General features: G+C 45.2%; 2 protein-coding genes across 8 annotated transcripts in view; one reads left to right on the top strand and one right to left on the bottom strand.

Moving 5' to 3' along the window:
* Nucleotides 1-15763, bottom strand: part of mical2a (microtubule associated monooxygenase, calponin and LIM domain containing 2a) — a 34685-nt gene extending 18922 nt beyond the window's left edge. For 6 of the 7 annotated variants that reach the window (XM_067248540.1, XM_067248543.1, XM_067248544.1 and 3 more), the window contains exons 1-3: nucleotides 15629-15763; nucleotides 5868-6259; nucleotides 284-491 (exon numbers count right to left, since the gene is read on the bottom strand). In XM_067248540.1, coding sequence (XP_067104641.1) covers nucleotides 284-491; nucleotides 5868-6128 — 469 coding nt within the window. In that variant the 5' untranslated portion in view covers nucleotides 6129-6259; nucleotides 15629-15763. Of the gene's footprint in view, nucleotides 1-283; nucleotides 492-5867; nucleotides 6260-15624 lie in introns of all 7 variants that reach the window. The other variant, XM_067248541.1, reaches the window with a different exon arrangement.
* A 979-nt stretch (nucleotides 15764-16742) lies between these two features.
* Nucleotides 16743-20626, top strand: dkk3a (dickkopf WNT signaling pathway inhibitor 3a). Its single transcript, XM_067249200.1, has 7 exons — nucleotides 16743-17086; nucleotides 17370-17513; nucleotides 17649-17705; nucleotides 18718-18810; nucleotides 19248-19392; nucleotides 19618-19774; nucleotides 19923-20626. Exons 1-7 carry the CDS (start codon nucleotides 16859-16861, stop codon nucleotides 20008-20010), a joined length of 912 nt encoding a protein of 303 aa, XP_067105301.1. The 5' UTR covers nucleotides 16743-16858; the 3' UTR covers nucleotides 20011-20626.
* The last annotated feature ends 135 nt before the right edge of the window (nucleotides 20627-20761 follow it).

Genomic DNA, 20761 nt, shown 5'->3' with positions numbered 1-20761 from the left:
AGAGTCAGTCATGCTACCTCACAACCTTGACATTATAGACACACCACAAGCACTTACGCTGGCAAAGGGTAGCTAAGGGAGGGAGTTATAAGCAACAGCACACATATGCTAGTCTTATTCGCCAGGAGAAATATAAGTATTAAATGTACGATTATTGATGAATGGGGAACAATGTCAAAGTACATTATATGAGACTAGCAAAACATACACAGCACAGCTCATATAATGGGATCCATGCAGATTGTTAACCCTAGATCTACAGTATGGTGCGGTCAGTACTCACTGATGTGGTCTATGGCCCCTGCACAGAACTTGCCGTAGAACTTCTTGGCCCCGAGGCCGCGGAGGTCATGGATGGTGTAGGGCCACAGGTGGAGAACGTTGTTCCTGGAGAACGTGTCCCTTTTCTCGATGACCACCACCTTGGCCCCCAGCAGGGCCAGCTCGATGGCCGTCCTCAGGCCACAGGGGCCTCCACCGATGATGAGGCACTGGGACAGACAGACCCATGGAGAGAGTTAGAGTCAATGGGACAACACTGTAGTCACGATGATACACTGACAACTTATATAACTGGCACATATTGGACTCTCAAACTCATATCATACTGTATATTAGGAAAGAGCATTGCAACATATAAAACAAGAACTGAATTGTTAGCACAATAGTATGACACATTTTATATATATATGGTTATACAATAATCGTAAATCACAGTCAAGGTAGATGCATTCCTGCGTACTTCACATGGTTATTAAAGCAGATGATATATGAGAGGATTAGTCCTAGTTTGTTTACTCTGTGTCCTGGGGTAAACAGACAGGGTGCCTGGGACGGATGTTTATGGCCACGGTATCTTGCCTCACTGTTACTCAACCCATTTTGCTGCAAAAACGTGTGCCAGACCCTCAATCTTAAATCATAATTACAGCCTAGTCATATCAAAGCCATGACTCACACATCTCGCTCACTCAAATATGCATGAAGTCAGTTTTTTGGGTTACAGGATCCGTCTGAGAATGTGTGGTGAGAGCATGACTTCATCCAGCCCTCTGGAGAAGATGAAAAGATATTTTCGCGCGTGTGTATGTGGGAGTGTGCGTTGCGTGTGTAGAGATGAATCATTCAGCAGGGGTACCATCTCCTCACCACACTACGCCTGAGTCAGACCGGGGCTCTTGCTGTGTCGAACGAGTTGGGCGGCTTCCTGTTTCCATAACTTCACCATCCACATCCTGAGGGACTCATCTAGCCACGTTCAGCTATTCCAGACCCTGCTGGCCCGGTCTGACCTCTGTCTCCTGCCTTTCAGTTCCTCTCCTGCCTAATGCCCCTGTCCCTTCCCCCGTCTACCCCCTTCAACCCTTCCAGTCCTCTTGACCAACGGTAGAGGGGCTGGTTTGTCCTCTAGATCTGTCGGCCCGGCGACGTATTTGAACAGCGGGACGGACTTCCTGTCCCCCTGCGTGTCAGCGTGAAGAGCCACAGGAACTCCCAGGAGGTGTCACTCACATCTATGTTGTGACACGATCTTGTTTCAGCCCCCTGCCTCCGCTTCGGGGCATTATCGTGTTTGTGTAGCTTTATGCTGACTGGGGTGCTCTCTCTCTCTCTCTATTCCCCCCCTCCCTCTCTTCATCTCTGTCTCTCTTTCTAGGGCTCAGTTGGTAGAGCCATCTCCGTTGGTGCTGTTTACAGAGCAGCCCGTGCCAACCGCCAAGCTCCCACATCTCACCATAAAAGGCCCTTTGCTCCCCACATTGAAAATAAAAACTGGGCTTCGGGTCAATCTGTTTTCCCACTCTGCATGTGTGATTAGCCTGCGGGCAGCATGTCATCATCGGAGGAGGGGAACATGGTGTTTAAAGCCTGAGGCTGGAGGGGGTGAGGTCTGAGGTATTCAGCTCTCAGGTGTTGGCTCAGCCCAGGCGGAGCCAGCTCTGTCTGGACAGGCCTGGCCTGCTTCTTTTCATCATGCAGGCTGATTAATGTGGATGGGCTCTTCAGTGTGAGCAGACAGGCGGGCAGGCGGACAGGCAAGGAGAGCAGGACGTGCCAGGTGCGCTGAAGGGCCTATGCTGTCTGCCAGTCAAGGTGGAGTGTGTGTGTGTGTGGGGGGGGGGGGGGGGCTGGGAAAGAAAGAATAAACAATGCCTTGTTTCAAAGGCAGAGTAACATGAGCAGTATTTATTCAGATGTATCCCCAACCACACAGTCCCACAAAGGGAGGTGTTATCAAACCTGACGGGGATAATCAGAGCCTGTCACCGAGTTTCTATGGTGATGTCCGGGCCGGTGCATGTTTCTCTGCTCTTGCAGTGTTATCATAGACAGGAGGTCTTCCGGAGGGCTCCCTCCAGCTACGCTGAGTCAGGACAAACCTACTTCCTGTCCGTTTCCCACCTGTGACCTCCCCCCCGGCAAGCCATAGAGCCGCTCCACCCTCCCCCCCCCCCCCCCCCCCCACCCTTCTCCACCTTACACCTCTGCTTTGTTTTATCATTGGCCGCAACTGGGCCATGCTCAGATGTCAGTCAAGTGCCTGTAGTGAGGACAGACAGCCAAGTCAAACAAGTTTAGAAAGGTGATAAGTGAGCACGGCATGTTTGCACTCAATCTGTACCAGCACATCCACTGATGACCATGGGACACTGCAACAACATTCCGTGCCACGCATGGACTGCGCTAAAAAACAAAAAAGTCTCATCGAAAGGAAAAACATTCAGTGAACCTATCGGTTTATCTTTTCACCAGTCAGAATTGATGCCCAGTTGATGTGGCCTTTGTAAGCTCAGCGCTAGCAGCTTACTAACCGTCGTTGGGTTTGAGTGACAGGAACCCCCTCCATCACAGGGCTGAGTGGAGCTCAGGGTGAACACATGCTGATCCTGGCCTCGTCAGACTTAAACAAACAGAGTATGTGGAGCCGCCGGGCCCGTAGACACGATGTGATGGCTCGCTAAGCTGGGCCTGGCCAGCGACCGGCCGGAGCTCACGCTGTCGAGGGTCACACCGTCAGACTTAAGGTACTCAATCAAGTGAGGAGGACCACCGAGGGAGCCACAGCACAAACCTGGCAACCCTGGCAGTCAGGCATGTGGGTCTGCACGGGAATTAGACCAGGAGAAATGCAGCCGTGGGCCCGTCTGGTAGGAAACAGACCAAGCAGAATCTGCTGGGCTGAGTGTCTGGAGCAGCACTCTGGAGCAGAGCCTGTATAGGGAGGACTGTTCGCTCAGTGGAGGGGTGATTTTCCACAGCATCAAAGCATATAATGAAGGCAAAATCGGTGCATCTGTCAGGATGTCACAGTTGTCCAGAGAGGATACAAAGCATGGAAATCTTCATGACACTTCAATTAGGGGGCATTTAGGGTGAGATTTACAACCGTGGAGAGGACAGGCTGCCACACAGGAGAGCTCATCTGGAAGGTGACGAGCTACAGGTGGAAAAGATCCCAGTCAGGAAGTCAGGATTGTTGAATGCAAGCCTACGCCTGGTGGGATTTGTCAGTTTTTTGTCTTTTTCGATCGCTCGAGGTCTTGGGATCGATGAAAAAGAGAATAACATGCTGAACGATAACACAGTGAAAGAAGCCTGTCCATGTGACTCGTGCATGATGTATGTGTCAACGTTATGAGTCTTTCAGTTTACATAAGCGGAGGGAAATGAGATTTAACACCTATGACTACACACGTCTCATGAATGCTAAACTATTCCAAACTTTACGCACCTTCAGGAGAACTGTCAGAGTTGGTGAGAGTGCTCTATTGGTCATCTGATAAAGTCATAATCCTAATGTGATTTCATGATCTGTGTGGGGCCCCACACACACACACATTCACACACACACGTACAGCGGAATGAGTCTGTGTTGTGTTTTGCCGTAGTGAATGTCCTCTCCAACGTGGGTCAGGATCTCTCTCACAGGACTGTTGATCCAAATAGTTTCCATAAAATCTGCCATCGGCCAACGACTACGCCCTGGAAAACTGTCTTCCTCTTGACCACCTCTCTCCTCATTCTAAGTCTCGACTCTCACCAGACAAGAGCTAAAGTAAATGATACCAGGGAAGTGATACTAATAGTATCATTAGGCGTTACAATCTCAGTTACAAGCAACTATCCCATAACAATAGTATTGAGTGGCAGTCATTGGGCTCTGGCACATACAGTATGTGCAGTACTGTATATACTCACACAATCTGTGTGGTGAATCTGGGTTTTGTTAATGTCAAGTAATGAAAAATTGGACCCTGTTTTGTTCCTTATTAAAGCCATATAAAAAGTGTGTCATTGGCATTACAGCCAGCTGTATGAGGTCATAAAACATGGATGACTTCATATCCTCCACAGATTACCGTTCCAGCAGGCATTTTAAGGCTCTGTGCAAAGAGTGATGTCACATCTTTCACTGTGAACCTTCACCAAACAGAAAACCATCACTTAGATCATTCTCTCCCCCAGGAAGAGACAGATCATTCGTCAGGCTGTGGTACAGGAGGATGGTGTGCCCTGTCGTTAATCAGACGAGCAAGACAGACTCTCTCGCCGTGGGAGTAGCTGCATTGCATTGTGGGCGTTGTTAGCTTGGTTGATTCTTTAACACCTTAATCCCCAACTCAATACACACTTAAGATGAAAGCAGAGTAAAACAATCAATTCCCTTTTAGGAAGGCTTTCACAGAACACAGAATCCTGTTCTGTGAAAAAAACAAATTGGTACAGATTTTCTTAATGCTCTTAATGCTAACCACCAGTGTGCTATTGCTTTGATGGGTGACTTTTTTCAGCAGAAAACCCCAAAATATCTGGCAGAGGAATAAAGAAAATTAAGCACTGTAATACTTCATTACAACCTGGACCTAACTACTGTAAGTTTGTGTGTGTGTGTGTGTGTGTGTGTGTGTGTGTGTGTGTGTGTGTGTGTGTGTGTGTGTGTGTGTGTGTGTGTGTGTGTGTGTGTGTGTGTGTGTGTGTGTGTGTGTGTGTGTGAGTGTGTGTGTGTGTGTGTTTGTGGTTGGTTTATGACTGGTATCAGAGAGAACTTATAAAAATGTAGCTCATTTGAAAGCACTTAAAACACACTTTAATAACACTTTGGGCAGGGTTCCAAGATTTTAGCAAGGGCCTATAAAGAACGGCTGCAGTGGAACCTTGGATAATGATCCTTCTTGTTGACTGACGCTGTCTGAGGATGCGTGCTATGAAAGCACCCTGGTGACTGATGGAGAGTGCTGCTGCAGAGCTTTGTGACGCACCAGCAGTCTGCCCAGCTGCAAACTCATACCTCAGAGAACGATCTGATTGGAGAAAAATATGGAGGCGCCTGGGTGCAGTGTGTTTCTCACTGTCTGTGTGTGTGTGTGTGTGTGTGTGTCTGTGGCCCAATGTGTTATCATTCATACAGTACAGAGACCACAGACTGTCTCAGCTGTTTATGTGTGCCAGCTGCAGTTAGGGGCACGTAGGAGCTGATTTCATGTCTCTGGACAGGTGCCGTCTGAAGTGACAACGCTGCCACAGGCTTTCTCTCTGGGACACTGCCCTCCTGATGTGAGACAAAGTGCTGATTACATCTGAGAAACCACACTGAGAATCAACCACGAGTGTGTGTCATCGTGATTTATGAGACAGACATACAGTTACATTCCTTAGAAAAGAAAATATATGGGCCGTGACTCACATTTGATATCTTTCCTTAATTATCATTCAGAGGTCTTGTTTCATATGAATGTGGTGTGGTGCACTCATAGACAAAAACGTCCACGTGTCCATTGTCTTCCATGCAACAGATGCTGGTGATAACCAACAGTAATAAAATACCTTTCTCCACAATATGGCATGGGGGTGTTTCTCAGTCTTACCTTGGTGCCCAGGCAGGCCTGGCCTTTCCTGTACTCCTTGTGGCAGGTCCTTTTGTCCAGCTTGCTCCAGAGAGCCTTGGCCCTCCAGGAGGTGAGCTTGGCCTTCAGGCTGCTGTAGAAGGTCTCATGGTCCAGAGGGTCCAAATCCAGCTGCCTGCACAAAAGGTTGAAGCTCTGTAAAGCTCCTTTGCATGTGGAGGCCTGAATGAAGCTCTCAAAGAGCTTCCCTGCCTGGTCTCTATCCTCGTCTGGCTCCGCCATCTTCTCCAGCGAAGGTCAAGGGTACCGGGCTGATGGTCAGCTTCTCTCTCCTTCTCCTTCCCCCTGCTGTCTTGCTGGCTGGCAGACTGAATGGTTAGTCCTTCGACCTAGCCCGTACAGTCATGCCCAATCTGAGGGGTAAGAAAATAACACGAAGAATCAGTCTGACATCATCTTCAGAAGGGTTGAATCTCTAACAGATGGCTTTATGTAACTGAAGAGGGAAACGATTTAAAGTGTTTAACAGGCCAGAGATAATGTTTCTTTCTTTGCAGTGCAACAGCTCGGACAAAGAAATCTAAAGTATTGAATTGTTTAACATTGCCCCTTTAAGCAACCATAATAATGAATGAATGTTTGACATTTATAGTCACTTTGGTACTGTATTTGTTAAAGACTATTGCAGCTTTTCGTGTTCATAACATCAGACGATAGTGAATTTAGTCATTTCTGGACAAATATGAATTGTACATACTGTAGTCCAAGGCATGATTCAAGATCGTAAAATAGTACAGTGCATTTCAAGACGTGTTGTAGTCATTTGTATTCTGTAGACTGACTGACATTTCTCAAGTAGATCATTGAACTAGTAAATGACAAGCAGAATTCTAAAAAGGAAATTCAAACAAAGGACTACATTTAATTATGTGCAAAGCCAGACAGAGAGAGACAAGAGACACTTAGGTCAGACAGGTCTAGCCATGCCTGTTTGCACTTCCGTGACACAGCACTAGTGCTGGCTGTGGACATACTGCCAAGTAGGCAGAAAAGAAGTGTTGGTCTTGTGGTTTTTGCTCTCTGGTTGAAAACTAGACAGAGGCATTTGAAAGAAAAAATATAGAACCAGGACACCTCTTCCTCCAGTAGACACTCCCCAAAATTGTGTCTTTTTAGTCGACACCCCTTAGAATATCAAAGGCCTTTTCTTTCATAAGACAATATTGACAGTTTTCAAAGGCCAGGAGGGCTTTAAGAGATGAGAACAGCCCCTTGAGGACAACTGCATTCCAGGATTGTCTTGTTATCCCTTCAACTGGCCACCCTCTTTTCTCAGTGAGAGCTTTACCCCACATGTTAACATATGCTGGCATACTGTTCATGTGAAAGTTAAATAAATCTGGAACCACCCTCACGCACCCCTGTATCACGAAATGGAACTCGCACAAGAAAAACACCCTCATCTTTGCTCTGCTCAAACCACCAATCAAACATTTGAACATCAAGCCAAGGAATCTGCACCGAAGCACGGCATCAAAGCAGAACATGGAAAAAGTCCCCTTATACTCGCATGCGCTTTTTGGGTGGAGACCCTGGTTTCTGGGAGGTTTGGAAACGGCCGCCCTTTGATATTCTAATCACCCATAGAGAGCAGAGGGAGGAGAGAGGCCTGGGCCCCAGTGCAGGAAAGGGGGAGAGGCAACACGGGAGAGACCACTGACCCTGCAGGACAGTTTACCCTTCACTCATCGGGGGAAGGTACCAGCTCTGCATGCTGCCTTAGGGAATTTCAACATGTGACACATCTTCCCAGAATCCATAGGGTAACAGGTGGTAGTGGAGATGTAATGCAGTTCATTCAGAATTGGGGAAAAAAACTTTGGAACTTGAAATGCCTAGGCTGATATCTCCTTTGGAATCACAACAGTTGTTAGTAAAGGCTACTGGAGACACATTCTACACACTTAACCCCCACCCCATTTCAAATCAAAGAAATGGACCACTAGATCTATTTTTAGTTGTGTTTCACATCCTGTTTTGTCGCTACCAGTGCTGTAGATTTTTTTCAGGGCTGTACGGTGAGTGTTGTGACCCTGTTAGATTATAATATCCCTTTTGATGACAAAGGAGTGTGGTCGGTACTGCCCTCAGAGCTGGGACAGACACCCTGGTGGCCCCAGCCCTGCTCCTGTCCCAGTGTTAGATAAGCCCTGGAGGCCTCTGGCTGGAGACAGCCACCCAATGAGCCTGCTGCATTCCAGCACCACACGCCTGACATAGCACTGAACCGCTCCATCAGCACGACACAACCAGAGGCAACGCCCGGCCAACCAGTTAGCCAATGGCATGCTAATGGTGCAGGGCCAACTCCATAGTTCTTTATCTGAGACTCATTCCTGATGTGAATGTTCCTGAGAGCTGAGAGAGGGCTGGTGAGAGGCTGGAGGGGCTGGGAGGGGGTGTGGGGGAGAGGTGGAGTCGTCAGCCAAGGGTAGATGGAGGAAGAGCCTGTGTTAAAGGCTGGGAGCTGTCTTCCTTTTCACCTTAGAGGTGTGGTACTATACATATCTGATCACAACAATGGTGGAAAAACGACCAACTGGTGTGAAAAGATTGCTCTATGGAATTGTGCACTTTTGTTTTGTAATGTTGAGCTATTAGAGATTGACAATTACAGTCATTCCAGGCTATGTTGTATGAATTTAGTCAATTCAAAAGTGCCTCCATTGCACCATTACAAACCACTACTTGGTTAACCACTAACAAGTAGCTTCATTGCCAAGACAACGTTTTCAGGATGCGTTTCTAATACATGTTTATCTCAAAACCAGACAAAGAAATTACAAGCTTCCATCCACCCTTCCAACTATCACTTCTGCTTGGAAATGTCAAATTTCAAGTTTTAAAAGACTGTTAAAGACTATATTACAAAACCATGGGTTTGCTTTCCAAGGTCGACAAAAGAGTAGTTGTTGGAAAAAATAGCTACTGGAACCATCTGCTGTAGGAGTCGGTGTGTTAATTAAAAGGCATCAGGGACACGGTGTCTTTCAGCCAGCACAGCACAAAGGAACACACAGAGTACTGACAATACAGAATCAGACTACAGAGCAGATGGAATCCTGTGACTTCATCTTTATCTGACAGAATGGAAAACCTAATACAGTATCGTTGGCAACAGCACGTTTGTAAAAGTATGCACACATGCCTGCCCACACACAGAAGAGAAACACACTAGCCCAAGACAATCCTTTAGGCATGTTTTATATGTAAAGAAGACTGTATAATACTCTTTGCAATACAGGTTTAGAACGTCAATATTTCTATTTAAAGGGTTAATGTCCATCACTGAATGGTTGATCAAAATGTCCTATTATTGACTTACTAAGACTTATTTAACTTTTCTCAAACAGTGTCTATTCATGTCCTGTGGAGTGCAGTTGGAAATATAAATATGAAATATCCCTGTTCCACTATATAAAGTGAATACTCTCTCCTCAAGTGTCTTATCTAAGGAAAGAACCTCCCTCAGTGAACTGTGTTTTTTTTGGAAAACTCACACGTCACAAAAACAGCGAGCTGGATGCTATGTTGATGAACCGCTGAGGAAGGTTGTTCTGATCCAGCATGAGTGAGCGTAGTGTTTAGGATTGCACACACTATCAGTCTCCTACAGATGAGGAATGCCAGGGATGTGAAATATGTACCTGCTATAGCTGGCCTGCTGGGGCATAACATCAAAAGGGAGGCAGAGACACAACACAAACACGCTCACAGGCAAGACGGCCTACCCACACAAAAACACACACATAAAATGAAGCGTACCCATAACTCCTTCTTTTCCGCCAGGCAGATATTCAACCAAACAGGTAGAATATATCTCTTAATCTCCTTAAAGTCATTTTGTTTTCCAGATGAGTTTCAGTAAAGTACTATAACAATCATTACAATCAAGCGGTTGAATTTTCATTCCACTTCATGTTACTCCTGAGCTCCAAATGTAGCTCTGTGTTCCATGTGTGTATGGTGTGTCTCACACACCTCCACTTGATCTAATGACAGCAAACCTGGCAACACAGGTTCGTGGGCTATAAATAAAGGTAGTAAATAATGCCCTACACGTCGGCTATACATATCACAACCTTATTGGCGTATAGCCTGCTCTCAGTGTGCTTATGACTGCATCACTGGCCTCCAGCAACATCGCTGAACTAGTGGAACGCAAACTGATGATGTGATGTCCAGTGGTTGTTATTGCAGCGCACACAGTCTGCAGCAATCAGTAAGCACAGGGCAGCTAATGACACGAGGGAGAGCTGGGAGTTCCAAGTTCTGCAGCCACAGTAATTACAGACTGAACCAAAGAAAACCAGGAAGGAACTCTTCGGAAGCCTGATAAGCCAGACTCACGCCTCAGAGCTGCACAACAGTCTGACTAAAAACATTACAATGTAGCTCTGCATCCACCCCAGCCAGGGACTCTGGCCTAGCTCTGCCCTCAGAAAGGGCTTCTGCAGTGCTTCCACCAAAGGTCTGTCAAATCTGGAAGCTTCTTCAGACTCCGGTGCCAAAACAAAAGGAGTGCTCACTTGGACTAAAACACTATGTTATCTGGCCGGCCCTAGTGAATGTCAGTCATATAGAGAGGAGAAAATCGTTAATTCACACACACAGAAGCCAGTGATGGAGAGTAGGAGCAGCTGTGAGCCGTCTGCAGGCTGGTCTGACCCAGCCAGTGTGTTAACCACATGTCCTCTTTGGAGGGAGAAAGATTTATCTGGACATACTTCAGACACACACAGCATGCTAAACAACGGTTGCCCAGCATTTTGAAGCTTGACATATGCAATCTCCATTGGTCAAATATTTTGACCTTATCCAGCAGCACATTCTTTTGTTCATGCGTGAAAATAAATGAGTAAATAGCTGACAGACTGAGTGAACTACTGCCTGTCAATACTGTAGATAATGTTCTGAGAACACCCAGAATTTCTAAAAACCAAACAATACTTTTAAGGCTGACAGCAGTAGCAGTCAGAGTGGACCAATATCCTATGAAAATAAAAAATAGAATCAACAGACAAACAGACCATTAGCAATACAGCCGTCCAAAGTTAGCCTGTAACTTAGAGGAAACTGCTCATTTGATACTGGCTTTCACTCCGACATTTAGACAGTCAGTCAGACTGACAGTTGGTCAGAAATACTGCACAGACAGTTCTCAGAGACCCTGCATGTTCCCCATCCACTGCCCCTGGGGGTTTAGTCTACATCCTGGGGTGTATCACCACAGCGACAGGGCAGGAATAGTGTGGAGCCAGCAAGGCAGCACTCACAAGAAACCATGCTCAGAATAGACAGGTGTCATGTTCCAGAGGAAAACAGCACATGACCATGACCACGGCCTGCCATGGTTATGATAAGACTTCTTCTGCAACACCAACATCCACTGTGTGTGATGGACTACAAGGTCAGGAATAAGTGCTCCAAAAAGAACATCTCCATCACCCCCTTGACGTGCCAACGCAATCCATAGCTGCATTTCAAAGTGACACGATCACTGAGGTGTAGTCATGAATTACTCTGCTGAGAACGGTCGTGTTTACAGGTTGATCTGCAGAGAAACACAGAGGGCTCCATCTTGCACCCAGCGCAATTGACTTTGTACGACGACGCATGCATCATTCCTATTTTGCACCCAACCCAGAGAGGACTTTTCCCTCCACAGACGCACGTCGGTAAATTAGGGAATGAACTTGCGCTCCCGGGGGCGGTTCAGCGAAAAGAGGAGGTGTTCCGGCGCAAACGTTCCCTGGATCTATTTTGCAGTTTCAGAAAACAATTCCGCCACAGACCAGGAAAGACATAGTCTAAAGTCAGTGGCGCGTTATTCACATGCTATAAGGGCGCATTGTTGGCCATAACGTAGCGTGTGCATAACGCACATACACGTTGATTCTCTCATATATTAAATATTACCACACGAGGGAAATCATGAATATGTGAAAAAAGGCATAAATGTAGCTTACACATTTACCCAAATTATTCAGGCTTATTGCAGTAATGACGGATCAAACATGTTTGACCAATAGTGGCAAGATACATAGATATATATGGACACCTGACAAAGTGCTGTCCATCAGAACCTGGAAACAAAATTCTGAAGACTGCGAAATCACCGTTACCATGCGGGCGCCATTGTAATAGCAATTCGCCATGGAACAAGCGCGCCTGATTATAAAGGGAATGTGAGATGACGCTCTGATTGGTTTATTGCACGTTACACCCAAACCACACCTATGAGTAATGTAGCTACCTCAGACCAATAGCAACAGCGCCCGAGCTCCGCCCACAAAGTTACTTGCATTTTGCGTTTGATACTCAGATCGTTAAAATAGGGCACAGAGTCTACCAAGACACGCATACCAAGACACGCATACCAGACATACGTTTATATGCTATGAGTACAGTCTCCACCTACACGTGACAGATCTCTGATGAGCTCCCAAGAGCCTCCGATTTGAACTCCACCTGCTGTGTGTGTGTCTGTTTTCCTGTGCAGATCAAAGCCACAGAGCTGGCACTGTGGAACTCCATCTTAAAACGTTAAAGAGGCCAGACTCAACTCCTTTTTAAGTCCCCTTAAGGACCACTCTGGTTCCGTCGCCATAGGGATCTGGTCAATGTGGAGGCGAGGAGGAAACCCTGCTGAAGATCAGGGAGAGCTCCCTATGAGAGGATCAACCAATCCAAATCCTGCATATGGAACCCCTGACCTCTGACTTCCTCTTCCTGTCCTGGTGCTGAGGCTGATGCCTGGAAACATGCGGTCACTTCCACAGTGTGGGTCTAGGACGGAAACAAGCTGCCGAGAGGAAGGAGAAAGTTTACAGGCCTCCTCTGGGAATACTGTGAGAAGCCTGGTCAACAGGCCTTCAACCAGTCAGGGGCTGGTTGGAACACACAACTCCCTCTGTATTTCTACCGTATCTTCTGCCTGAGAGAGTCTGAAAGGTTTAGTTGACTGCTGTTTGTGTTTACGACAGCACAGTGAGGAGTAACTGGAACACAGCTTTAAGCTTTAATGGTATGGTTCATGTAGAATTGGTTATAAAATTAGCTAGCATCCAGAGCATGTGCTTGGGGTCTGTTTACATCTGTAACCTCAGTGTTTAAATCTAGCCTCGTTCCAACCGCAAATTACAAACCAAAAGCATAGAGCTGGTGGCAGTCGATTTTAAGGAAACTGCTAGGGCATCAGCTCAGCATTGGCTTGTTGCTGACCAATGCTGAGCTTTGGAATTCCTCACCTACAGCACCCTCAAAATTCTTTGGCAGGGAACGGACTTCAATTTCAATTTTCCATATAGGCGTGCTGTATGTCAAAGCTGAATAAATCAGAATGGGTTAGATCTTCACACCTGCTTTCATGGCCGGGTTCTCTGGGAAGTTCACAGAGGTATGTCGTAAACTTTCAGAGTGTACATTTCTACATTGTGACCTAGGTCTGCATACAGTATGTAGCCACACCATGATCTCTCCATAAGACTGGACTCGGAAAGAACAAACTGTAACTTGCAGTGAAATTGTGCAATCAGAAAAGACCGGTGTGCCAGAATGATATGAGAGTGCTAAGCTAGAGCTGCGATCTGTTTGTACCTGCATCTGTGGTGGACTTTGAAGCAAGAGGCTGACACTAGAACTAGCAAAGCAATGTTATACATATGCACTACAGTACGCCTAGGCAGTTTACTTTGCCCTGAATTCTTTTCGAAGCACATACAAGGACAAACTAAATGGAACATTCCATAGGAAATTCCAACGAGACAAGAGAAATAATGGGATTTCAGTCAAATGTTTAGGAATGCACTGTTTGTTGGATTTTTAACTGTCTTAAATCTGGCTGAACAATCGTGTCTGTGGGTTGAAGTAGCTCCGGACGTAAAAAGAATCTTTTCAGAAGTCTCTCCATACTTAGCATTTCAGTGAATTCATGAGTAATAAAGCAGGACTCGCTGAATGGGGAAGAGTGTGTTGTGTTTCTAACAGCTACAGGATGCACAGGATATGATTGCTCATACAAGAGGGGGTGGAATATTACACGGTGTGTGCGAGTGCAGCAGCCTGCTCTGACTGTTCCTTAACCAATCACACATCTCCTTCCGTTATAGGCAACACAAACTGGGGAGCTACAAAGACTACTTGGAAGAACATCAGATGTCTAAAACCAAGATTAAACCAATAAAAACATTAAAACATGCTTGATCCTCTTTGCTAATTACATTTACATTTAGTCATTTAGCAGACGCTCTTATCCAGAGCGACTTACAGTCAGTACAGGGACATTCCCCCGAGGCAAGTAGGGTGATGTGCCTTGCCCAAGGACACAACGTCATTTGGCACAGCCGGGAATCGAACTGGCAACCTTCAGATTACTAGCCCGATTGCTAATACTCCACCGAATGGATTACTGATCTAAAACTGACAGACCTGTCGCCCTCTACCCTTTGAGTAGCAATGTTTCCCCCCTTAGACCAACCACCAGGGTCTGGCAGAATGTCTTGCATGCTGAAAGTCCTTGTTTACTGCAAGTTCAAACCCAGGATAGTGACCCAGCCTACGCAATAGACACAACTCTGAAGAAAAAGGAACACTCAGAAGGAGTGTCTCTCTCAGAAGACCCATTCATCAGTCCCACTTCTCTCCCTCCTCAAAACATCCATCTAGCTGGAACAGAAGCGTTACACATGTCATTTGTGACCACCGCATCTCTGTGCTTGACCTCTGTTTTTGTTTGTTTTTCACACCCACATGCCATGCTGCCATGTCTCTGGCGCCCCAAATACTTTCTTTGTATACATGTTTTACTCCAGCAGAAGCTCAACTAGTGTGGTTGATTTGTACGTTGGCACAGACACATAAGTTCAGAACAACTCAACTCAGCGCAGCTTTCTGTCTCCGAAATGACAAGATGAGAGCCGTTAGCTGTACTCTCTATGAGGAAGGGGGGTGTACCCTTCAGAAAGATCAGGACCACCCCGGGAATGACAGAAAGCAACAATTACTGTGACATGTTGTCTGGTTTATTACAGATTTTCTCCGGATAGAAATGATTCAATAGCTGTCGATTGGAAATGGAGTGAAACTAGCTCCAATTCAATTAGTGTCCCCAAAAGTAGACTACTTTTCTCGAAAAAGAAAACTTTATTTTAAACTGTTTCATTTTTGTTGAATAGTGTTCAATGAAGTGCAACAGAAACACAAACAGTGACCACATAAAATCACTGCAATGGATTTCAGTGTACCTTTTATCACCATCCATCCTTTCAGCCCTATTTAATTTACAGTGCACTTTAGAACACAAACAAGTCTGTATCTCATAGTTCTGAGACATCTTATCAAAGGCATTCAAAGCTGAATTATAGTGAAACAGACACATTCATCAGTACTTTAGCAAGAGTGCTGGTTGCGCAAACACACAGAGGCTATCTCATCACAGCATGAAGACACAAACCAGATGTTCACTGCTCAGAAACACAATTCACTAAATGCCCTCATTGAATTTTATTGAAATTAAAATATATTTAAAGGGTTCAAAGTTTATAAAACGTTTCAACTGACAGCAGACGAACAACCACGCAAGCTATTTATTTAAACAAGAGTACCTATGCTATAGACTGAAACCCTGTTGGAACCCGACGACTGAATTGTAATATTGTATGAATAATTTCCTGTTTTAAATGACACTAATTAAAATGAGTTTTAAAAGTAGACTTACTTACGTTGGTAAAAGTTTATTTTAGTTGTCCAATAAAGCGTTAGATCAGCGACGAATGTACATAGCCTTTTCTGAGCACAAACAGACTGACAGAAGTTTTTAATTGTCTTGTAAGTGTCAGTGCGACTCGGTCCTTCAGCCTACTCAGTAAGGCTGTAAGGCATGTGTACTGACTCCTACATGTGCATTACTACCCCTTTCTGACTTGGGGGCGGTGCTGAAGATCTTACAGTAAATGAATAGTGAGTTTGGATAGTGAGAAGTTTTTCAACTGATCGTTTAAGTCCTCATTAAAAGTAACTAAATTGGCACATCCCACAACTACTTTGGGTAACCAAAAGTACAAAAATGAGGATCATTGAGAGATTTACAAAGCACGCCATGTGTGGAGTCCAGTATTGAAGGTGATGACATGCCCTGTTAATCATCACCAAGACACACCTCTCTAATCCCTACAGGTCTTTCTATGACAGACCCAAGAATGAAAGGGGGGGGGGGGGTTGTTTATTAAAAATATATATATTTAATGGTTTTCACAAATGAGAAAGAAAATGCACACTGATATTAAACACTTATTCAAATATTCAAAAGTTTTAGCCAATACACCTATCGATTAAAAATACATTATTCAATTTGAATACCTACATGATTTATCGGCATTGTTTTGGTGTTCCTCGATTTATATGATATTTGTAAGTTGTTAAGTACCGCTTAAGTGAGAATTGAACGGTAATGAGGCCATCTAGTGGTAGGACTGAGAAAACAAAACCGAGCATACAACTTCTTGCATGATTGGTTGTCCGTATTATTTTCAATCTCACTTTCTTTCATTAAGAAAAGATAATAATGTGTACAACATGATGTAGGTGTACGGTAGCCTACTACACTGTAGATAATCTCAGGGCAAGTTATTGCTTTACCAGCTGGACAGACAGCCCACTTCGGCGCAGTGTGCCATCCTTCATGCAGCATCCACCCATTCACATTTAGCTGCCCGCCGTCTCGGTTTGTCTCCATACAGGTCTGCTCATCAAGTCCATTTGAAACGAGAAGGCATAGGCACATACGAAATTGCTAAGATATACCATAACTGTAGACTTGAAAACTCCTTTGTGGCTTTAAGTCTATCTGTCGCTGACTGATTTGTAAACCTATTTCCCCTCTGTCACCAAACAGGGGCCCAGCATCACACCGAGTGCGCAGCAGAGGCGACGTCCCGGGGATCCATTCATTCATGCGGATGCCTTGTCAAATTGAAAGGACGATGTTGGGTTTCGCTCTGCTGACCCTGAGTCTAACGGCGCCTATTCATGGCATCCTCCCTGAAATTGTGAATTCAGAAATCAATCAGATAATCGAGGACAATGTGGCTCAAGGACACGCTACATTAAACGACATGTTCGTGGAGGTTGAGCAGCTGATGGAAGACACGCAGCAGAAACTGGAGGACGCCGTGCACCAGGTACAGTCAACATAGCATTCGGTACATTATTTGCTGGCCTATGCCAGCTTCTGATGTACACACATTACTGTATAGTTAGCTGTACAACGGCAACATCGTGGTGACATATTTCCAGATAATAGCATTATAGCCTACGAAAAAACAAAATCCTACTTTAATTTGTATCCGAAAAAAACCACAATCGGATAAATGGAATGACTTTGCACAACAGAGGTGATTTATCAACGTACTGATCTTCTGGCCCTGACTCATAAAATTGTACTTTCCAAACCTATTTCTGCAGATGGACAATGAGAGTGCCAGATCAAGCTTGCACCCAAGTAACCTTCCCTCTCACTCCAACAATGAAAGCAGTTCTGCTGGAAGTAGTTCTGCAGAGAGTGCTGCGAGAAATCGGTCCATCCAAACTACAGAGACAGTGGACAAGGTCAGATTACACAAACACATTCATGCTGTGTTTATGATTTGGCATTATTCGTGATGCAAAGATAATTGACACAGAGCAAATACCTTAGCCTACTTGTGAAAGTGACCAAGACAATACCCGTCCTTCCAAATATAGGACCAGGAAAACAGAACCACCCTCCAGTCAAGTGAAGAGCAAAACAACATCAACCATGTGAGTGAGGTTTCTAACTGACTCTAGTTTGATCACTATTTGAGTTCACTTATAAAGTAGAAGTGCAAGGGCCATAATGTGTCTGCTATCATACTTCATTGTGTGAAATAATACAAGTAACACATTTCCAGTGCAGAATCAAGCTTAATGAACTGGCCTGTACTTTCTTGGGCTACTCAGTGTGGTTGTTCAAGTGTCACGTTTGAGATGACGGTATCTCTATCAAAGTCTATCCACAGAGCTTTCTTACACACTGTGCGAGAGATGGACTTAGGTTACTTCTGGACGTAGTGATATGATATGTGCAGGATGGGAGCTGGTGGATACACTGCCTTAGAGGCTGTGTCCTGGCTATTAATAATGCATGGCTGAGAGGCAAGACAAGCTGAAAGCATGACGTCGATGACTGCATGAGTGCGACTTGGATCCAAACATTTATGCATTTTAGCAGACGCTTTTATCCAAAGCGACTTCCAAGAGAGAGCAGCATCTTAATTCCTGTGTTGAAGTAACAACAACGTCTCAAGTAGTGTGTTAGTCTTCCAGGGGGAACACTGCAACTGTCGTATCGGTCCCAAATACATTTTTATGGTAATATCAGCTTCTAAGGTTGTGTTGAAATAACACAGGGTTAGTCGAGTGTGCTATTCCTTCACCTCTCCCTCCATTTATGTTATATTGTAGGGACAAGAGAGGAAATTAGATGTTTACTTAAGGTCTGGGGGACAAGAGTCTCTTTGTCCCAGCTACAGAAGCAGCCCTTTTCTATTTAGGTCACATCAGGTACATATTAATATCATAGAGTTCAAGTAACCATGTACCACTTCTGAAAAATTTGAATTTCACTGGAATGCATTTCAAATGTAGTGAGAGATTGTACAGCACTGCAATACTTCTAGACACCACCTCAGCCTCCAAAGACAGAATTATTCTGAAATGTCATTGTCATCATATGATGTGTACTGGCCTGAATGAAGGAAGGTAAGTGTGACTCTACTCGTCTCTCTCACAGGAGTGTATCATTGATGATGACTGTCAGAAGGGCAGATACTGCCTCTATGAGACTCACCAGTCTAAGTGTCTACCCTGCAAGGCCCTGGATGTGGTAGGTCTAGTACTTGGTTATTAACAGGATGCATTAGTCCACCTCTGTCTGTGTCGTTGAGCTCATCTAATGAACTGTATACTAACGCCATTCCGCTCAGGGAACATCTTTTTGGATATCACCCCAGACCTTTCTAGTTCTAAACACACACACTCATACACACACCCAGCCGGCTGAGTTAAATGCGATGATGATGCAACCGTTTCTGCCACAATGCTGCATTGCAGTGTGGCCACAAGTGTGGCTGCGGTGTGCAGTATTGTGTTGCCTCTCTCACCCGTACACACATTTAGATATGGGCCATTTTCAAGCTACAAAGCTGTCAAGACTTTAGGAAATGGACTCCGTGATTGTATTCCTGCACAGTGTGCAGTGCAGGGTATACACGTGGCTCTTCTGACATCCCAGTATTCCATGGTGGTTGTGCTGTCTTCCAGCCTTGCACCAAGGACGAGGAGTGCTGTGCAGGGCAGCTGTGTGTGTGGGGTCAGTGCAGCCAGAACAACACCAAGGGAGAGGCAGGCAGTATTTGCCAACACCAGAGTGACTGCAGCCCCGATCTCTGCTGTGCTTTTCATAAAGGTATGAGCCACACACACACACACACACACAGTACAGAAAGTAATTACCCATCTGTTGAATTATGCCCTTGGGAGTCATTCAAATTTTAATTAACATAACCCATAATTCAGTCTTTTTTGCATGGTTGTGACTAAGGAGAGCAGCGTGAAACTGCAAAGACTTGATCTGCGTATTCCTATGAGCTCTCTGTCCCTCACACCTGTCCCTCTCCTGGTTGGGCCTTAGCCCTGCTCTTCCCTGTGTGCCTGGCCAAACCCATTGAGCGAGAGCGCTGTTATGCCTCCTCCAACCACTTGACGGAGCTACTGTCCTGGGACATGGAAGGAGAGGGGCCCAGGGAGCACTGCCCCTGCTCTGGGGACCTCCAGTGCCAGCCCCTTGGGTGAGTCCACTGTCGTCACACCGACACAAGTTAGATTTAAAACGATTTAAATTCAGTTTTACTGTGATTATATGTATTATATTTCCACAAAATGTGCTATTTTACACTATTATCCTCACATAAAACTGGTCTTTTTTCCCCTTGACAGGCGAGGTTCCATGTGTCTTAAAGGCCAGAACTCGAGTGAAGAGGATTTAACGGACACCCTTTATTCAGAGATTGACTACATAGTCTAGGATTTACCAAGCGGCTCCGTTCCAAATGGCTTGTAGACAATCAGACGGCAGGCTCTCCAGCAGCTGTCTCGTATGCTGGGGCCTCCCTGCTCCAAAGGCCTCGGCAGTAACATCTACTCGCAGAAAACCTGGAGAATTGCTTATCTAGTGCCTTGCAAAGGGTAGCGTATCCATTCTGCTAGACGTTAACCAAATTGTTGAGTAGCATGTAACACTTTGGTTGTACCTGAGTGACGACTGAGTTTAGTTGCTTTATCAAATGCATTTAGACACTTCTTGGATTCCACAGTACAATGGTTGGAATGAGTCTTTTGCCCCCTGAACCCTTGCAGGTGACTTGTCTGTCCCTAAACTGCTTCTCATTGATAGTTATTGATATCAGGCCAATAATATAATCCTTCTGCATTCGACCAGAGAATCCATGCAATCCACTGTAAGCAATGGCTAATCCTCCTGGTTATATTGCTGATGTGATGGTGTAACCCAATACGACATGAAAAGTTGAATGTGAAAAACTCCAGACTTGGTCAATGTGAAAAGCTCATCAGGGACACTTGTTACCATATTCATGCAGCTTTCACAGCCTTTGCAATAAAAGATTAATAAAGGACACTCACTAACCCTCTAAACACTCATTCATCTTCGTGAGAATGACAGAATAACGCTGTTGTGAAAAAGAAAAAGCGTTTTAATGATTTTTCTAAAATCCTCTATGTTCACACACACACACACACGATTTAAACCTCAAACA

This window comes from Osmerus mordax, chromosome 13, assembly GCF_038355195.1.
Source record: "Osmerus mordax isolate fOsmMor3 chromosome 13, fOsmMor3.pri, whole genome shotgun sequence".
Taxonomy (NCBI): Eukaryota; Metazoa; Chordata; class Actinopteri; order Osmeriformes; family Osmeridae; genus Osmerus; species Osmerus mordax.
The sequence above is the reverse complement of the archived record's forward strand: the minus strand, read 5'-3'. Positions and strand labels throughout refer to the sequence as shown.